Here is a 19243-nt window from a genome sequence, read left to right as displayed (position 1 = left end):
AAGACTTTGTAGGAGCAATTCTGTGTCATATTATAGCATAGCAACTGCCTTACCCTGAAAGACAAGGCTGTATCAAGGCTTGTAAAGCATTCTCTGCAGATTTACAAGTGCAGAAAAATGGGTTTCTCCATTTTGGATAGCAGAAGTTGCTTCAGCAAGAGTTCTCTTTCTGGTATTCTTCCTAACTGAATATTTACACAAATTTTTATATCTCTTATTTTTCAGATAACCTGAGATTATATTATCTTTTCCAAGATTTAAAATATTCTTGTTTCAAATACAGTGTTCCCTCGATTTTTGTGGGGGATGCATTCTGAGACCGCCCGCGAAAGTCGAATTTCCGCAAAGTAGAGAGGCAGACGTAAATACACCATTTTTGGCTATGGACAGTATCACAAGCCATCCCTTAACACTTTAAAACCCCAAATTACCATTTCCCATTCCCTTAACAACCATTTACTTACCATTATTACTGGTACTCACTATTGAATAAGACACTTAATGATCCTGATATTTATAAACATAATTATTTATTGACAATAATTTTTTTTCTTATTTATTTGCAAAAATTATTAGTTTGGCGATGACGTATGACGTTATCGGGCAGGAAAAACCATGGTATAGAAAAAAACCTGCAAAGTATTTTTTAATTAATATTTTTTGAAAAACCGTGGTATAGGCCATAGTTCCCTCTAAGCTGAGCAGTGAGCAATCGCTCACTTAAAAATCATCAACAACTCAAGAGTTTTCCAAACCTGCCCAGAAGCCGAGAGGGAAAGAGTGAGAGGGAAGGAGAGAGAGAGGAAGAGAGGAAGAGAGAGAAACAGATAGAAAAAAGAGAGGAAGGAAAAGAGAAAGAAAAAAAATGGGAGTAAGGAAGAGAGAAAAAAAATCAAAATCTAGTTTGAAACTAGCTCAACTATTTAAGTGGCATTTTGATATTGATAGAGTTGCCCTATTATGAGCTCACTGTTATAGACACACAGCATTTATTTATTTATTTATTTATTTATTTATTCTGTGCCGCCCAGTCCCGAAGGGACTGCCGCTCAGACACTATACTTTTCCGCCCCCCCCCCCCAAAATTAGAGGGAACACTGGTATAGGCTATTTGTGAAGTTCAAACCCGTGAAAATCGAGGAAACACTGTATCTGTTAGTACAATATATGCTCTCCTGAGATATATTTATATAAATGATGTTCCCAACATATGGAATAGCTGTGCAGTGTCTTCTTTAACAAGTTATCTGTTATTTTCTATAGTTTAGCTCATCCTAACAATTAAACAAGGATTTTATAATCTAATACATTTTAGTCCTTCCTGACTCTGGGTTCCACTGATAGTCATTATTGGGGGTGGGAGAAGATTCAGCCACTCACTTCATAATTTCCTAATGGAATTCTTGGCTCTTTTGTGTCCTGGTAACAGAATCTGCCAGCTATTTTTCTTGATTATATTGCGTAAAACAGAAAAGCAGTAGAGTGGAAATTGGGAGGACAAGGAAAAGAAGTAATCTAGATGAAAACAAACAAGGTCATTCAGAGATAATAGAATCTTTATTTCCTAATATCACTGAATATATTCACAAAAGAACCCAAAACAGAGATTTGTATTATTAAAAGATTAATACTTCAGACTGCTGATCAGTACATTTATCTCTAAGAAAGAATTTGGAATATAATAATATACCTTACCTGCATGTACCATATTCATGCTTGTCATATTTCTATTAAATAGCTTGCATAGATACATGCTGTGGCTTATTGTTGTTCTTAATACAGTTGGTTGTACATTAATTGTATTTAAAGGAGCCTTGATAAGGTGATTTTCTTAAGATGTTTCCTTAACACCAAAATTCAAAAGCATCAATATTTTTTCTATCCTGTTTCAAAATCCAACTTTCACTTCCATAATGGCACACAGAAAGCCATTGTCTGCATGATTGTTCTTTGTAAATATAGGCACATTATGATATGTAAATAGGAAATCAGTTTGGTTTAGTGGTTAAAGAATAGTCTAGAATAGGTGTTCCCAACCTCGGTCTATACACCAGTACCAGTATGTGGCATGCCAGAAACTGGGCCACACAAACAAGGAAGCCCCATCCGTGGGATCCAGGCAGCACACGAAATCATGCCCCCTCTTGTCCATGGAAAAATCTCCACAGAACTGGGAGCTGCTGGGCTAGAAACTGGGAAACCCTCCTGGCTTAGCCATGAAAGCCAGCTGGGTCACCTTGGGCTAGTCACTTTCTCTCAGCCCAACTCAGGGTGGTTGTGGAAAAAAATAGGAGGAAAATGTATTGGAAATGTTCAATGCTTTGAGTTATTTGTAAAAATAATAAAGGTGGAAGACGAATAAATATCTTTTCTAAGGTTTCATTGCAACCCTACACTGGTTATCAATCTAATACACAGTTCTGTGGCATTTTTCTGTAGCAGGATTAATATATTGTATATGCTTTGATTGACTACCATCTACTTCATCACCCGTTTCCCGAGTACCTATATATAGTATATATTTCTGGTGAACACTGCAATACTGGAACTAAAACATACAAAAGGTAGTACAAAATGATCTTTACTGTGCTACTTTACTATATGCAACTGAATTCAGTGAACAGTTCTTGAGTGATATAACACAAATCAATCATCCTTACATTGGGAAGACGTAAATAAGAACCTAAAAAATAAGTAGCGTGCATAATTGTGCCTACCTAATTTACCTGCATCTACTTTACTTATGTATATGTATATACCAATACCTGCTATCTTGTACATGTTTGATAGATAAATAAATAAATAAAGAAACAAACAAATATAAATAAATAAATAAATCCGATTTAGATACCCTTCACATCAATTGAGGAAGAGGAAAATGTGGTTTTTCGCACTACGGTAGCTAGACAACTTTTTCCACATCAAGTTAAGATTCAGGAAAAAAAGTCACGAGACAACAGCAAGGCATTCTAGGAAACATTTCAGTTTCCATTCTCATAGGAGCTCCAATGATTTCTTTGAAACGGAAACACTACATTTCCCAGTCGTCTTTGTTGAAAAACATTCTCTCTCCCCCTCCCCTCTGTCGACTTTTTCCTGTACGCTGTTGCATGCCGGTAGTAGTAGTTTACGACTACTCCGCCTTCGATACCACGCCGTTTGGTTTCCTTGGAAAATAAAACTACAATTCCCATCTACCTTAGCTGGCTGCGCTTGCGCCGTCTGCATGGAAGGAGGGAGGGGAAAGGCCGTTACGTCGCGGGCAACGGCTACGGTAGTGAAGAGGCAGTAAGCGGTAGTACCGGAGGTTTACGTGTTCGCTGAGGGATTTGTTCCGAGTAATAAGAAGAGGGCGAGTTTCGTCAGGTTCCGTGCGTGCCGGTGGAAAAAAAAAACCGGGGATGAAGCTGTGACCGGGTGCGTACGGAAAGAAGTGGGGGGGAACAGAGACCAGCCGCAGGGAGGCAAAGGAGGAGGCGCGAAGCGATGTCTCAGCCGCCTCAGCAGGAGCAGCAGCCGGTGGCAACGCTGGTCCCGAAGAAGAAGGACCGGCGTATCTTCTCGGGCACTTGCCCCGACCCCAAGTGTCAGGCGCGCCTGTTTTTTCCGGCGCACGGCCCTCTCAGCAGCGGGAGCATCGAGTGCACGGACTGTGGGCAGCGTCATGAACAGCGGCAGCTGCTGGGAGTGGAGGAGGTGACGGATCCCGACTTGGTGCTGCACAATTTGCTGCGGAACGCACTGCTAGGAGTGAGTGGGGCGGGGCCCCCTAGGAAGAACACCGAGCTGGTGAAAGTTATGGGCCTGTCAAACTACCACTGCAAGCTGCTCTCGCCCATCCTGGCCCGCTATGGCATGGATAAGCAGACAGGCAAAGCTAAGCTCCTCACCGAGATGAACCAAGGAGACGTTTTTGACTGTGCTCTTCTTGGGGACCGTGCCTTTCTTATTGAGCCCGAGCATGTTGACACTGTAGGATATGGCAAAGATCGCTCGGGTAGCCTCCTGTACCTGCAGGACACCTTGGAGGATATTAAGAAGGCGAATAATAGCCAGGAGTGCCTCATCCCAGTCCATGTGGATGGGGATGGCCATTGTTTAGTCCATGCAATTTCCCGAGCGCTGGTGGGTAGGGAACTCTTCTGGCATGCTTTGCGGGAGAACCTCAAGAAGCACTTTATGGAGAATCTCAGCCGATATAAAGCCCTTTTTCACGATTTCATCGATGCAGTGGAATGGGAAGACATAATCAATGAATGTGACCCCTTATTTATTCCTCCTGAGGGTGTACCGATGGGCCTTCGAAACATCCACATTTTTGGACTGGCCAATGTTTTACACCGGCCCATCATTCTCTTGGATTCCTTAAGTGGAATGCGTAGTTCAGGGGACTATTCTGCCACATTCCTTCCTGGATTGATACCTGAAGAAAAATGCATGGGGAAAGATGGCATGCTAAACAAACCAATTTGTATTGCCTGGAGTAGTTCTGGGCGTAATCATTATATTCCTCTGGTTGGAATAAAAGGTGCTGCTTTGCCTAAATTGCCTATGAAATTACTTCCTAAAGCTTGGGGAGTACCTCAAAACCTTATTAAAAAGTATATTAAATTGGAAGACGATGGTAGCTGTGTGATTGGAGGAGACAGAAGTTTGCATGATAAATACTTGATGAGGCTGGTTGCAGCCATGGAGGAAGTTTTTATGGATAAGCATGGCATTCATCCCAGTTTAGTAGCTGATGTTCATCAGTACTTCTATCGGCGGACTGGTGTGATAGGAGTTCAGCCTGAAGATGTTACAGCAGCTGCTAAAAAGGCAGTAATGGACAACCGACTTCACAAGTGTCTCATTTGTTGTGCTCTTTCAGAACTTCATGTTCCTCCAGAATGGCTAGCTCCAGGAGGGAAACTGTATAATCTTGCAAAAAGTACCCATGGTCAGTTAAGACCTGATAAAAATTACAGTTTTCCTCTGAACAGTTTGGTATGTTCCTATAATCCTGTAAAGGATGTACTAGTACCAGACTACAGTTTGAGTAGTCTGACTGCCTGTAACTGGTGCCACGGCGCATTGGTGCGTCGTGTGAGAAATGATGGCTCTGTTGTATATTTGGATGGGGACAGAACTAATACTAGATCAACAGGTGGTAAATGTGGCTGTGGATTCAAACATTATTGGGAAGGCAAAGAATATGACAATCTCCCTGAAGCTTTCCCTATTACTTTAGAGTGGGGTGGGAGAGTGGTAAGGGAGACAGTGTATTGGTTCCAATATGAAAGTGATCCATCTCTGAATAGCAATGTATATGATGTTGCAATGAAGCTGGTTACTAAGCACTTTCCTGGAGAATTTGGTAGTGAGATTCTTGTCCAGAAAGTTGTCAATACAATACTGCATCAAACAGCCAAAAAGAACCCTGATGATTACACTCCTGTAAACATTGATAGTGCTCATGCCCGAAGAGCTGATGATATGCAACAAGAACAAGAATTGGCATCTCAGCTTCCAACCAAAATTATTCTCACTGGCCGGAAAACAAAAACACTGCACAAAGAAGAACTGAATATGAGTAAAACTGAAAGAACTATTCAACAAAACATTGCAGAACAAGCACCTATAATGCAAAAACGAAAAAGTGAAAAGTGGAAGCAAGTACAAAAAGGCCCAGCTAGAACTGTGTCTCCTGGTACTATTCCTGATGGGTCGTCCTCTGCACCTGCAACTCCCACCAAGACTCCTTATTCTCCAATATCTACAAAAGAAAAGAAAATCCGCATAACAACAAATGATGGGCGACAGACCATGCTCACTTTGAAATCCACTACCACATATCTAGAGTTGCAGGAAAGCATTGCTAGAGAATTTAATGTTCCTCCACATTTGCAATGTATTCGCTTTGGTTTTCCTCCCAAAGAGCTGCTGCCACCTAAGGAAGGGCAAGAAAATGAACCTGTTCCTCTGCTACATGGGGATAGAATAACCATAGAGATTCTTAAAGGGAAGGAAGAGAGTAACCAGGCTACTTCAGTGCATTCGGCTCATGTTGTGAAGCATGATGATATTGCTGTGACGAGCAGAATTTCTTCCAAGGAACTTCAAGAGCAAATAGACAAGGAAATGTACTCTCTGTGTCTTCTTGCAACATTTATGGGTAAGGCAATACTAATCTCCTTTGTAAGTATAAAAATATTTGTACAACTAGAAATGTACAGTGTTCAGATAAATTCTTAGTAATGTAGGTGAGGAGCATTTTAATATTAAATAACATGGAAATCCTGTATTGATTGAACTCATTGAAATAATTCTGTTTAGAGAACACTGTGCCTTAATGAAACTTTGAAAAACTATTACGGCAGTTGCAAATTTAGACAAAACCCCTATTTTATTTCACTTTCTCTTGAATGCTATTTATGAAACACTGATATAATGTTCACAAATGTGAGGTGTTGAAATATTTTCTGTCATATTAAGCACAATTTTAATCTATGTATTTAAAATATAATATTAATATACATCGTAGATTGTACAACATAGGGCATGTTTGTTGATTACAGTATACTTTTTTCATAGGAAATTCAAGTCCATGGGGAATTAAAATATGGATTTAAATCTGAAAATTGCTCTAAATTTATATTCACAAAGTTGATGTATTAATATAAATTAGCTGTTGTATTAAGCACTATCTGCTGTTTGGCCAGATCTACTAGGAATTATGTTTTGGAAATTTTTCATTTAAATTAATTGGTAATATTAACATTAATGTTTTGCAGATCTTAAAACTGATTGCAGGCTGCATGACATATAGAAAACTGGTTGATATATGTATCTTAAGCATTATATTTCTGCAATTAAAAAAAACCCTTTTCGGATAATGTTAGAATGGCTTCAAGTTTCTAGAAAACCCTGCAAGAATGTTCTTCCTTTTATTATCCCCCTTGTGAAATTGTTTGTGTTCTCTAATTTGAAATGGACTTTCCAATCCAGGCAATATACCGTATTTTTTGGTTTATAAGACACACCGGTTTATAAGACGCAACTAGATTTTAGAGGAGGAAAGCAAGGAAAAAAGTATTCTGAACCAAATGGTGTAGTATTATATTGTTTAATAAAATACCAGTGTAGCAGAATACATTTTACAACCATGTATACTTTTTAAAACCATGTATACTTTTTATAAACTTCAAACTTGAGAGCTTCAAGACTTGTGGACTTCAACTCCCAGAATTCCTTCACCAGTCATGCTATTTTAGGAATGGGAGTTGAAGTCCCCAAGCCTTAATCTTGCCAGGTTTGAATATTCTTGCACTCCTAACCTGTAACTCAGGGGTCTTCAAAGGAATTCTGGGAGTTGAAGTCCACTAGTCTTAAAGCTATCAAGTTTGAAGACCCCTGAGTTAGGGATTAGGAGTGAAAGGATCTTCAAACTTTACACCTTTAAGACTAGTGGACTTCAACTCCCAGAATTCCTCCACCAGTCAGGCTTCTCCCAAGCCAGGATGGAGCTGAGGCCCTCCGACGGGACAATTAGGGCCGCCCAGCAGGCCTCCTCCAAAGGCCCGCTGGGCGCAGAGCACCGAGAGGACGCCTGCTTGCTATGGTAGCTGCCGCTGCGTGCCCCACCTCACCTCCCGGCGGTGGGCATTCTTCCCCACCAGTTCCTACTGTAAAATCCAGCTGAGCGGGATCGATTCCTCTCCTGTGCTCCATGCTCCAGGTTTCTTCAATCTCTCTCTCTAGCTGGGCTCCAACCCACGGCTCCGGTTTCTGCTGCTAAAGGGACCCGGCATATGGAAATGAAGGGGCTGCCTACCACCTCGGAGGGCGCGGCGGACAGTGAAGGGCGCCTCAGGGAGGCTACCTCAGCTGGGGAGAGGCGGCATCTGACTGGTCCCTGCCACAACCAGTCACCCGGCTTGGTTAAGGCAGGGGTGGGCAGGTGTGAGGGCGCTCAGAGCAAAGCTGCCTCAGCCGAGCCGGGTGAGTGTCAGATGCCGTCTCTCCCTGGCTGAGGCAGCTTCCCTCCAAGTGCCCTTCATTGACGCCACACCCTTCCAAAGGTGCCCCTGAAGGCAGAAGTTTAGGGTGGGGGCTGACGCTCCCTCTGGCGATCAGGGCCACCCGAGTTAGCCGGTCCTGCCGAAGGCAGCAGCAGACATGGCAGCAACTGCTGAGGCGCCTCCAGCGGCTTCCTTTCAAGGAGCAGGAGCACAATTAGGGCCTGTTCGCTGACCTCCTCAGATTTGGTTGCGCCCTGGTGCGTTGACATGACATTCCCGGTACTGCTGTTCTTCAAAGGGAGCCGCTGCTTCCCATCCCGCCTTGGCAACATTCGATGTATAACACACACCCAATTTTTAAAGCACTTTTTTGAAGTTAAAAGGTGTGTCTTATACACCAAAAAATACAGTAAATAAAGCAGTGCAATTATTTTTTTAAATAAAGCTTCATTGTGTAATCTTATGAATTGAAATCTTAACAATATGTCTTGTATGAGAGAAGAATAATTTTATTTTTTCATATAAAATCATATTTTCAGTTACTTGGATGTCTGAGAATCTCCATAGACATATTTTCAATAAAAATTCAGTACTTTTCCTGGAATCAACTTTTCCTCTTGAATGCAAGTTGAAAAGATGTAAGGAAAAGAAAGTACCTTGCTTGCTTACTCACTCTCTCTCTCTCTCACTCATTCATTCATTCATTCACTCATTCATTCAATTTCTACAGTCATGTCTCTCAGCCAATGACTGTAGGCAGCTTACAATTCAAAGAATATATTACGGTTAAAAATACTAAAAAGTTTTTAAAACAATAAAAACACTAAAAACATTCAGATTAAATATACATAGGACAAAGATTGATTTGTAAGGAAATTGAGTTTTAGATTGCTAGTTTTAAATTTGATTGGATTTAGGATATTCTGTTTTGTTTTTATATGTTGTAAGCTGCCCCGAGTCTTCAGAGAGGGGCAGCATATAAATCAAATAAATAAATAAGGAAGTAAGGAAAGAAAGAGAGAGAGAGAGAAAGAGAGAAAGAAAGAGAGAGAGAAAGAAAGAGAGAAAGAAAGAAAGAAAGAAAGAAACTTAGCAAGTTAGCAAGACAGCCTGGAAATGGGACCCCTAACATATTCAGCACCCCAGGCAGGGGAACATAGCCAGGTTTGGGTGTCTTACAAAAGTCTAATAGGGTGAGGCCATTTAGCCGCCCCGAGTCTTCAGAGAGGGGCGGCATATAAATCAAATAAATAAATAAGGAAGTAAGGAAAGAAAGAGAGAGAGAGAGAAAGAGAGAGAGAAAGAAAGAAAGAGAGAAAGAAAGAAAGAAAGAAAGAAAGAAACTTAGCAAGTTAGCAAGACAGCCTGGAAATGGGACCCCTAACATATTCAGCACCCCAGGCAGGGGAACATAGCCAGGTTTGGGTGTCTTACAAAAGTCTAATAGGGTGAGGCCATTTAGCCGCTCCGAGTCTTCGGAGAGGGGCGGCATACAAATCTAAATAATATTTAATAATAATAATAATAATAATAATAATAATAATAATAATAATAAAAACTCTGAAGGAAGGCTATTTCTTCCTCACATTTTTCAACTTGCATTCAAGAGGAAAAGTTGATTCCAGGAAAAAAGACTGATTTTTAATTGAAAATATGTCTATGGAGATTCGCAGACATCCAGCTCATTGAAAATATTATATTATTTGAAACAATAAAAATGTTCTTCATAGAACTGGGCACTACAGAAAAATCTTGTCTAATCCTTGCCAGCTGACACTCTTTGGCTGATGCGATCTGTAGCATGCACATTCTGCTCGATCTAATTGGATGGGTAGGGATCCTTGGAAAAAGTTGATCCTTCAGGTGTTCTTCCTCATTCAAAATATCTAATGTTTCTTCCTTATCTTAATGTCTCTAAGTGGGTAAGAGAGAAACAAGAAAGTCTGAAAACTGGATTAACATAAATTGCTATGCTTTGATGTATGGTAGAAAAAATGGAGAGGAGGAAGACAAATAAGTGTGCATCTAATATATGTGTGGCTGTATGCATGTGACTATGTATGAAAAGTAAATGTACTATTGATAGTTTTTTCCAACCTGGTTTACTACTATCAGAATTGGAAACCTTTATAATATCTGTGTTGGGTTCAAAGCATCTGGAGGCATCAGAGTGGTGTATGTTATACTGAATGGTATATTTTGGAGTGGCCTGACTCAAACATTACAAATCGTAGCATAAGTAAATACCTTGTACACAACTCAGTTTTGTATGCTCTGTCTATTCTTTATTTATGAACAGGACTTATTATTCTTATTCATTATTCAAACTAAGAACATTGACAAATTATATCTAAATTTTGGATTATTAAAATTGGATTATTATAAATCATGTTATAAAACCATTATTAATTTAATTTATTAAAGTTTGGACAAAACAGGAAATTGTTCAAAAGCAGAAACTATCTATCTCTTCATGTGCATCAACCAAGAAAATGGCAAGAGACAGTCTTAAGTTTGAAATAAATACAGACATACTGACACTCTTCTCATTACTTCTGAACTGTGTGAATTGTGTTAACTAATTGCGTACAAGATGCTTTCAAGTTACTTAAATGTGAGTTTTAAAGACTTGGTGGAAGGTTTGTTAATGATTTTTTAAGTGGAATATAATTGTGCCACAGAAATGGCAAGTCATGCCCTTGATCTAGTTTTCACTACAGATTGGATTGGGAATAGCCTAGCAATGGAAGGGGTTACTGTGACCTTTTTATCAGGGGTTATTTCCTAGATTAATCATGTATCTTTTGTTACAAATGTGAAAGTGTTCCATATATATCTGAAAAAATATAAGAAGTCATCATAGATTGAGGCTGAATGTAATATGGACACAGGAAAATAGTTTCTGTTTAATATTTTTGGAGGAATGAGAAGATTGTTTCAAATTCAGAATCATATTCCTTTCAAGTAAATATGATATTAAAATGGTTCATCTATAGATGTTTAGAGATTCTGTCAGATTCTTGAATTGCCTGACATTGTAGGAGGAGAGTCTATAGTCCTTTGTGAGCTGTGGAAGCTTATGCCTTTTAACAAAGCTTGTTAGTTAAATTGCCTGGGACATTTTTCAACTAGTAAAGTTTGGTTTCTTGTGAATACAGTAGTCCCTCGCTATACCGCGCTTCACCTACTGCGGCTTCACTTCATCGCGGGTTTCTGAGGAAGTCGATCGGCAGATTTAAACAGCCCGCCGAACTCGATCGGCAGGTTTCTCAAAAAAAAAAAAAATCTAAAATTGTAAATACTGTATTTAAATACTGTATCTAAAATAAATACTGTGTGGGAAAGGTTTATAAACACTTAAAACAATGAAAACTTACCAAACAATTACAATATAAATACTGTACTTAAATAAGTACTATCAGTCGATAAATTCCCCATCGCGGATTTCACCTATCGCGGCCAGGTCTGGAACGTAACACCAGCGATAGGTGAGGGACTACTGTAGTCTAAATTTACTGTGACATGTTAAGTAATCTTGAAGGCAGTTTCAAGCATAAAATCTAACAAAGAAAGATGGAATTTTCATAGACTTTCAGATGGTGTAGAATGGCAATAATTTGATAACAAAGATACAGTTTGGTTTTAAAACAATGTTAGAAGATAATATTCTTACTTATCTGTGGTAGAAGACAAATACTTATTCTGTGCAATCAATTTTTCTTGAATTTTTTACCAGAAAATTGTTGTTATTGTTTAGCCCTGTATGAGGTGAGTTTTCAAAATGTGAATAGTGAAAGTAGGAGAAATGGGGTAGGATAGAATTTAAATGGCCTTTATTGTGATGGAGTATAAGTATATTAAAAGTAGTGTCTCTTTATATTGATATGGACTGATGATTTTAAGGACATGGTCTTTCAGTTTTCTTGGAAGCTGAATGAATCTCTTATGGGATGTTTCTTGATTTTCCTTATCTAACTTGTAGCTGTAGTAGACAAAGTGAACCGTGTTCTGCTGATCTTCTAACTTGAGATAGCTACATACAGTAAGTACTTCAAGGACTTTCTCACGTAATCTGTTAATGTACAAAAGATACCTCTGCTGGAATTGCTGGTCTTGTTACATATGCCTCCTGGGAATGTGTGGAAGGCTCCTGAAATGGCTATGCTGAACCTTAGTGGGATATAGCAGCTATGACTCTTCAAGAAGTGTCCAAGTGTGCATGTAGTGTGTTGGGATTTGCAAAGTTCACTGATAGAGAATGGAGCGTTCTGCAGAACAACAGATTGTTCTGTCCTCTCTCTGAATCATGCTGAAATTTAGCTGGACTGTACTTCTGAATGATGTTTGACAGCTTTTGGAACTCCCAAAAAGCCTGGACAGTTTGCAACAGTTAAATAAAGAAATTGCAATAAAATCAAAAGGTGACAGGTCAGACAGACCAGAAGGGATGAAGTAAAGGGTGTTATTTTCCCTTGCCAAATGCCTCAGGGAAGAACTAGGTTTCATACTTGTTCTGAATAACAATGGAGAAGGGTCCATCCAGATCTCAGAGGAACCATCCAGGGCAAGTGCTTATCAAGACTTTTAGAAGTGGAATTCTTTACATATCTATATCATGCATTAATTTGAAATATTTATATAGTCCTTTTTGCAAGGTTTTCAAAGGCAACTTGCAGTTAAAATACTGTATTAAGACGTGATTGCAATGTTACTTAAAAAAAATTAAGAGCACATCATCCTGATTTTTCAAAAACATGGTTTAACTGAAAAAGCTATCTATATTCTGTTTCTTAAATTAATTTTTACTTTGTATTCACAGGGGAAGATGTTTGGTCTTATGCAAAGGGGCTTCCTCATCTGTTTCAGCAGGGTGGTGTATTCTACAATATAATGAAGAAAACAATGGGTATATTTTCTAATTTTATCTTAATGTATCTTTTCTATCATGCTGTGCTTTATATATTAACACTTTGGTGTTAACTACCTTAGACTGATATGTCCAATTATCTGTATGGTGAAGTTCTTGATCTAGAACCAAAAATCTGAAAAGTGAATTCAAGTCAAGAACTGAAAAGGCCATTGTGATAGAATTAAAATGGAAGACAAATGTATTATAAAACTTAAAGATCTGAAGACTGGATGTGCTGATATTATTTGGTAATAGGATTCATCTATCTGTCATTCTGCTATTGCTAAGATGAGGGTGACATTATATGTCTCTATATGCCATTATAGAGACATATAATCTCTCCCTCACCTTAGCAATAGCAGAAGTGACAGATAGATGAATCCTATTATTCATATAATGTGCAAGATGACATAACCTGCAAGATAATATTGTCTGCATTCTTTAGCCATAAATATATTTCTCCACAAATTTTATAAGGGAAGAACAGGAACTGAATTTGGCACTAGGGCTGGATTTTCCTTATATTTCCCTCCCTCAAGACTTTCTACCTTTTCTCTGCTTAAAATAAAAATGAAGAATCCATTTTTAGATATTTTATTTTGATAATCTTCACCTTCATTTAATGGACAGAATTTATTAATTAAAATTTATCCATTTTCAATATTGCATATTGTTATTGTCTTGTAGAGGTTATCTATCACACATTCTTCATAGCTTCTTTCTGAAGCTTAGATCATTGTGTTCTTTCTGAAAAAGAAAATACCACTAGGAAAAAAGATAAAATAGTAATTTGCCCAACAAATTATCTGTTTTATTAAGATTTATTAATATTTGTTCTGGCATGTGCTGTACCTTTTGTACAAAATACCCATGCATTTAATTAAAGTACGGTATGTATTTTTATATATTCTTTGTTGTGGCTATATAAAATCTCTAGTTAATGTTAAAGAGAAAAGTCCACATGCACATTTCACTAGGACATTGAATCGTATTTAGGCAGTCTTCTATTATTTTTCACTTTCTATTTTAAAATTTATTTGGGATATATAAATAATACTTTACTTTTTTATATTTCATGATTTTATAATCTTTATTATAAATGTATATTATAAATATAAATAGTCATAAATATGCATTTTTATTACTCTTGCAGGTCTGGCTGATGGTGAACACTGTACTTTTCCACACTTGCCTGGCAAGACCTTTGTATACAATGCAACAGAAGATAGATTGGAACTTTGTGTGGACGCTGCTGGTCATTTCCCTGTAGGTTCTGATGTGGAAGACTTGGTTAAAGAGGCCCTAAATCAAGTACGAGCAGAGGCTTCTTCAAGAAGCAGGGAAGCAAGTCCTTCACATGGACTGCTAAAATTAGGTAGTGGTGGAGTAGTTAAAAAGAAATCAGAGCAACTCCACAATGTAACTGCATTTCAAGGAAAAGGCCATTCTCTAGGCAGTGGAGCCAGTAGCCAGCAGCTTCATCCAAAAGTTAGGGAAGCTCCACTTGGAAGAAAGCAAAACACAGGTACAGATTTCAATACCAATTCTGCTAAATTGGACCCTTCCATGTACACAGGTGAGTCTGGAAATAGTGAACTTATACGGATAGCTCCTGGAGTAGGAACAATGAGAGATAGTAGACAACTTGATCCTAATTTAATTGAGGCACAGCGGAAAAAATTGCAGGAAATGGTTTCTTCAATTCAAGCATCAATGGACAGACATCTGCGAGATCAAAATACAGAGCAATTGGCAACAAACGATTTTTCTCAAAGGAAATTAGAGGCAACAAGTTCGTCAGTTAAAACAAAGAGCCCTCAAATGAGTGTAACTGAATCATTTAATTTATCAAGTGGCAGTGGTCGTTTGAATACAGAAATAACTGATAGTAATATGTCAAATGTATTGGCAACCTCATTTTCCACAAGATCAAAAGCCCAAAAAGGAAATTCTGTTGAACAACCTGAAGAGATGGATAGCCAAGATGCAGAAATCACTAATACAACTGAGCCAATGGATCATTCATGAAAAGCCTAGCAGATGATATCAACAATAGATTACTGTGCAAATGTAGTTTGTTGGCTGGACCACATTAATTTAGTCATTGAATCTTGTATGTTTCAAAAGATTATATGTTACTCATTGCATGATAGCAAGTGTGTGATAGACAGTAACTTTTAATTTGACATTCTGCTGCCAGGTTAGCTCTCAGTTACCTGTATATTATTAGAACAAGCACTGAGAAAAAAAAATCTGTAATTGTGGGTTATCTCTCTCTCTCTCTTTTGTAATTTTCCATTAAAGTCTTAATCCTCCAGCCCCTATGAAATCATTAATATATTTTTTCAGTTTGATATGTGAAAATAAAACCTGACAATGTACTTGTTTGTCAGATACTAGTCCATATTTCATTAAACAACATTTGCTTATACTTGACATTTGAAATAAGTCAAAATGCTGAAGTTGGATAAGTCAAAATGCTGAAGTACATTTACTGATAGTTCTTTAAAATTGTAAAGGAAGATATGGAAGATAGTATGTAAAAAACATAAAATAAAAATATCTGATCTATAATTCCTTGCTTTATTGGCAAGAGATAGTATGTTTTGTTTTGAGTTGCTAAAGTGCTATAACATGGTCAAAGACAATAAAATGCAAGCATTTTAAGAACAGAATAATAACAATTTGATTTGATTCAGGAACATTTTACAAGTAGGTGTGATTATCTGTGATCCCTATTAATGCTTCCTATGTTGGATTAATCAAATTTAACAGAACTTTCATCGGGGGTTTCTCAGTGAATTAATAAATTCCTTTCACATAGGACATACTTAAAGATTTTACTGTAATACATCACTTTACTTAAACTGGATCCACTTTAAGCAGCATGTTCACCAGATTTAATTTTTAAGAAAAAGTGACTGCTTCAGTAAAGCAGAACTTTATGTTGATGCTAATGTTGCACTTTTTGCCTCTTCGCATATTTTTATTTATGTGCATTATTACTACTACATCTGATTAAAATAAACTTGAATGGGTGAAAGACAATATAGAAAAGTATAGGAAATAAAATTTAAGTTCATAGTTATTATCCAGGGCTTGGGCACATATGACTTTTTTCTGTCTATAAGTTTATTATATAGTTGTACTCTTAAAGTATGTTTAAACTTTTTGCAGTTACCATCACACAAAATTACTAAGGAGTGCTATGATTAAATACCCCCAAAAAGGGAAGGCTTATTTTTTAATGTGGGAAAGTTATTTAGAGAGAACAATTGTCTCAATTCACTTGAATATCTTATGCATTTACATACCATTTGTCTTTCGTCCTAAGAGGGAATCCTCCAGATTTTATCTTGTATCGCACTATTTGTGTACAAAGCCTTCAAATCACACTTTTCATGACTGAGTAATTTTAAATACATAATTTTGCTCTTTAAGAAGAGTCAATATACAGTTTTGAAATTGATCCAGGCCATACAGAATAAGATGCCTGCATAATCAGAAAACTACTACAAACTGATAAAAAATACACAACCATGTGGCCAGGACACCAAAAAACCTGTTGCACATTCATAGGGGATTCACAGGGTGATAAATATTTCTGACATCGGCTAAATCCATAATGAATTTCAAAATTAGCATGTAACAAAGTATAGGCAGGCTGATATAAACAAGAAAGCAGCAGCACCTTTTCTGAATAGCAGGACATCAACACTGGATATCCTTTTTAAAAAAAATCTGGCTTCTGTCATATAATGCTTGGAATTATGGTGCTAAAACTATTGTGAAGTAAATACTGTTTGGCAACGACAGCATTGCCAGGGCTTACATTTCAAAGACTCTTGAGTAAAAACAATGGCAATTTTGTATTGATTTGAATGTAAATTGTTAAAATGGTTTGACAGTTTAGTGACTCTGGGTAATGAAGAAATAGAATAATGATTATAGGGAATAAACAGAATATGATCAGTATCACTAAAAATTCATGTATGACTAAGGATAAGTTGTAAGCTGCAGAGGCACAAATAGTTTTTTAATTTTAATCTGGTTGGTTTGACTAAGAGTTAAGTATTCTTTCTGTAGAACCTTTTCTTTAGGGAATACTCTTATTTTTTTTTCTAGACAGAGAATACATTCTTCATTTTTGTATTTTTTTCCTTTGTGTGACAACAAATTTTTGAAATGCCCAATTTTTTAAAAAATAACTATTAAAGACTTAGGAGGAGCTATGTGAATTTTTCTGCTGCATCTGTAAATGCTTGGTAAACATTACATATTAGGGTTTAATACTATAACTGTGCACACAAAGTGTAGGCTGATCCCTATCAAAGTTAATGAAACTGAGGTGCACAAATATATGCTCAAAACTATTGACTGTAATAGCATCTTGTTGCAGCTAAACTGAATTTCAGTAAGCTTAAGTTCATATAACTTGCTGTAGTATTGCCTGTTTCATGATTTAATCAAAAATAATTAATGGAGAAAAATGTTGGATCTGGCAAAAGAAATAGTAATGACGTCTGAATTGAATTTCATTAAGAAATAAATAGTATAACTCTATCTGTATCACAGTTTTCTTGAAGGGAATGGTATACAGTTTGATAATTGGAAGATCATGATTTTTTGAATTCAGACTGCTGTTCCTTTCAGGTTAAACAAATTTGTTATTAAATAGCAAAGAATTTTTCTCTGTAAATAATAATATAAATATTAGTACAACAGAAGCTTGGCAGTATTCAGTGTACTGGTTTACTAAGAGAATAGCCTCTGTGTTACCAGAGGAAAAAATGCAAATAAAAATAAAATGCATTTTAGAAATTGCTGGCATTAAGGCATTTTGCAGGTTTTAATTTAGATGTAAATGTATTTTATGATACATTATATCCCCTTGTTACATTTCTGTATTTATTGAAAACTTAAACATAGGCCATGTGCAATTAAAAATAACATCCTATGTGCTGGACTATGTCTTCTGTAACTTTTGAAGATTTGTACCTCATTATTTACAAGAGAAAAAAATAATAACAAAGATTCATTTTAAAAAATGCAAAATATTTCTTATGTTCTATTTTTCTTCTGCAACTTTAAACATTAAATTCTAGTTGGTTGATTGAAAATAACAGTATGTTATAGGAAATAGGATATAGGATTTCCTGAGTTATGCTTCCTATTCACTGTTTTAGTAAAGAATGCTTTATCCTAATAATATGATATGGAAAATGTAGCTTTTTGAAGATCAAAGTGACTATTTTTTCCCATCAAAAAAGAATTTCATTATGATACAGTAATCTAACAAAATGTTTTGATGATTGTTCCACCATATCCATATTCAGCTCAGCATACAACACAAGATCTCAATCTATACTGGTTTTTCTTTTAGATAATTTTGATATGCTGGTTGTTAGAATTTCATCAGTAGCCTGAGTTGTGTATTCAAAAATATTTCTTCCAATAATTTTATTGATATCTCATAGTCTTCTACATTTTAAGGTGCTGCATTTAAAATTATTTAAGTCACAATTCTTGCTTTGCCCCCATGATTGTAGCAAAAGACTGAACTGTAACCAATATTTTTAGATTTTATTTTATTGAGGATTATTTGCCAGAAAAGAGTGCACTTTTGGAAGTAATTTGATTTCTAAAAAATGTATATTAAGCATTAGCACTGTATATATTTAGGATATCTTTTAAAATGGCAAGTGCTTTACATATTGAATTAAACTAGAGTAGTAATGATACCATGTTCACAATGCTGGCCATTCAGCACATTTGAATTTTATTTGTGATTGCTGTACTAATTTGTTTTTTTTATTTGTAATGTAATAATAGTGTATTATAACAGTGTATTATATTACATTTTACTGTACAGTATTTTGAATTTTCTTTGATTGCAATATTAAAAATCTAAGCCAAACAAATTTTTCCTAGTCATTGTATCAAGTTACTCTTACTGAGGTGATTATTATAGGCCAACTTTCCATGCCTTTCATCAAGGAAAATTTATTTGTAGGGGAATAGGAGTAATTATGCCAGTGGCATCCCTTGTTAAACAGAACTGCATCTCTATCCAACTTTACATCTTAAGTAGACTTTTCAGCTGTTTCTGTTTCAGAATGCCAGTTATTTAGGGACATTTTAATTTGGAAAGTTGTTAGTTGGAAAATACAATCACATGTATAATTTTAAATTCATATCCATTATAGATTGGAGAGCACAGAGGTGTAGATATAGAAGTTAGAATAACTTTTTAGAGCACTGTTGACCTGTGGTCAAAAATTGATCTGTGAATTTGTTCATCTAGATACATATCCTGCTTTTTCATTTTTGAAGA

General features: G+C 36.6%; 1 protein-coding gene across 1 annotated transcript; it reads left to right on the top strand.

Annotated features, from left to right (window-relative positions):
• Nucleotides 1-3222: 3222 nt before the first annotated feature.
• VCPIP1 (valosin containing protein interacting protein 1) lies at nt 3223-18830 on the top strand. The gene is made up of 3 exons (XM_070747871.1): nt 3223-6154; nt 12820-12906; nt 14063-18830. Exons 1-3 carry the CDS (start codon nt 3487-3489, stop codon nt 14935-14937), a joined length of 3630 nt encoding a protein of 1209 aa, XP_070603972.1. The 5' UTR covers nt 3223-3486; the 3' UTR covers nt 14938-18830.
• The last annotated feature ends 413 nt before the right edge of the window (nt 18831-19243 follow it).

The sequence above is a fragment of the Erythrolamprus reginae genome, chromosome 3 (genome assembly GCF_031021105.1).
Source record: "Erythrolamprus reginae isolate rEryReg1 chromosome 3, rEryReg1.hap1, whole genome shotgun sequence".
Classification (NCBI taxonomy): Eukaryota; Metazoa; Chordata; class Lepidosauria; order Squamata; family Dipsadidae; genus Erythrolamprus; species Erythrolamprus reginae.
Note: the sequence above shows the minus strand (reverse complement) of the source record. Positions and strands in the feature narration are given on the sequence as shown.

What these genes read in the sequence shown, in the direction of transcription:
- VCPIP1 (XM_070747871.1), top strand. Translation starts at nt 3,487, where the DNA reads ATGTCTCAGCCGCCTCAGCAGGAGCAGCAGCCGGTGGCAACGCTGGTC. An exon ending in TCTTCTTGCAACATTTATGG is followed by an intron (nt 6,155 to 12,819) that starts GTAAGGCAATAC and finishes TTGTATTCACAG; the next exon opens with GGGAAGATGTTTGGTCTTAT. An exon ending in TATAATGAAGAAAACAATGG is followed by an intron (nt 12,907 to 14,062) that starts GTATATTTTCTA and finishes TTACTCTTGCAG; the next exon opens with GTCTGGCTGATGGTGAACAC.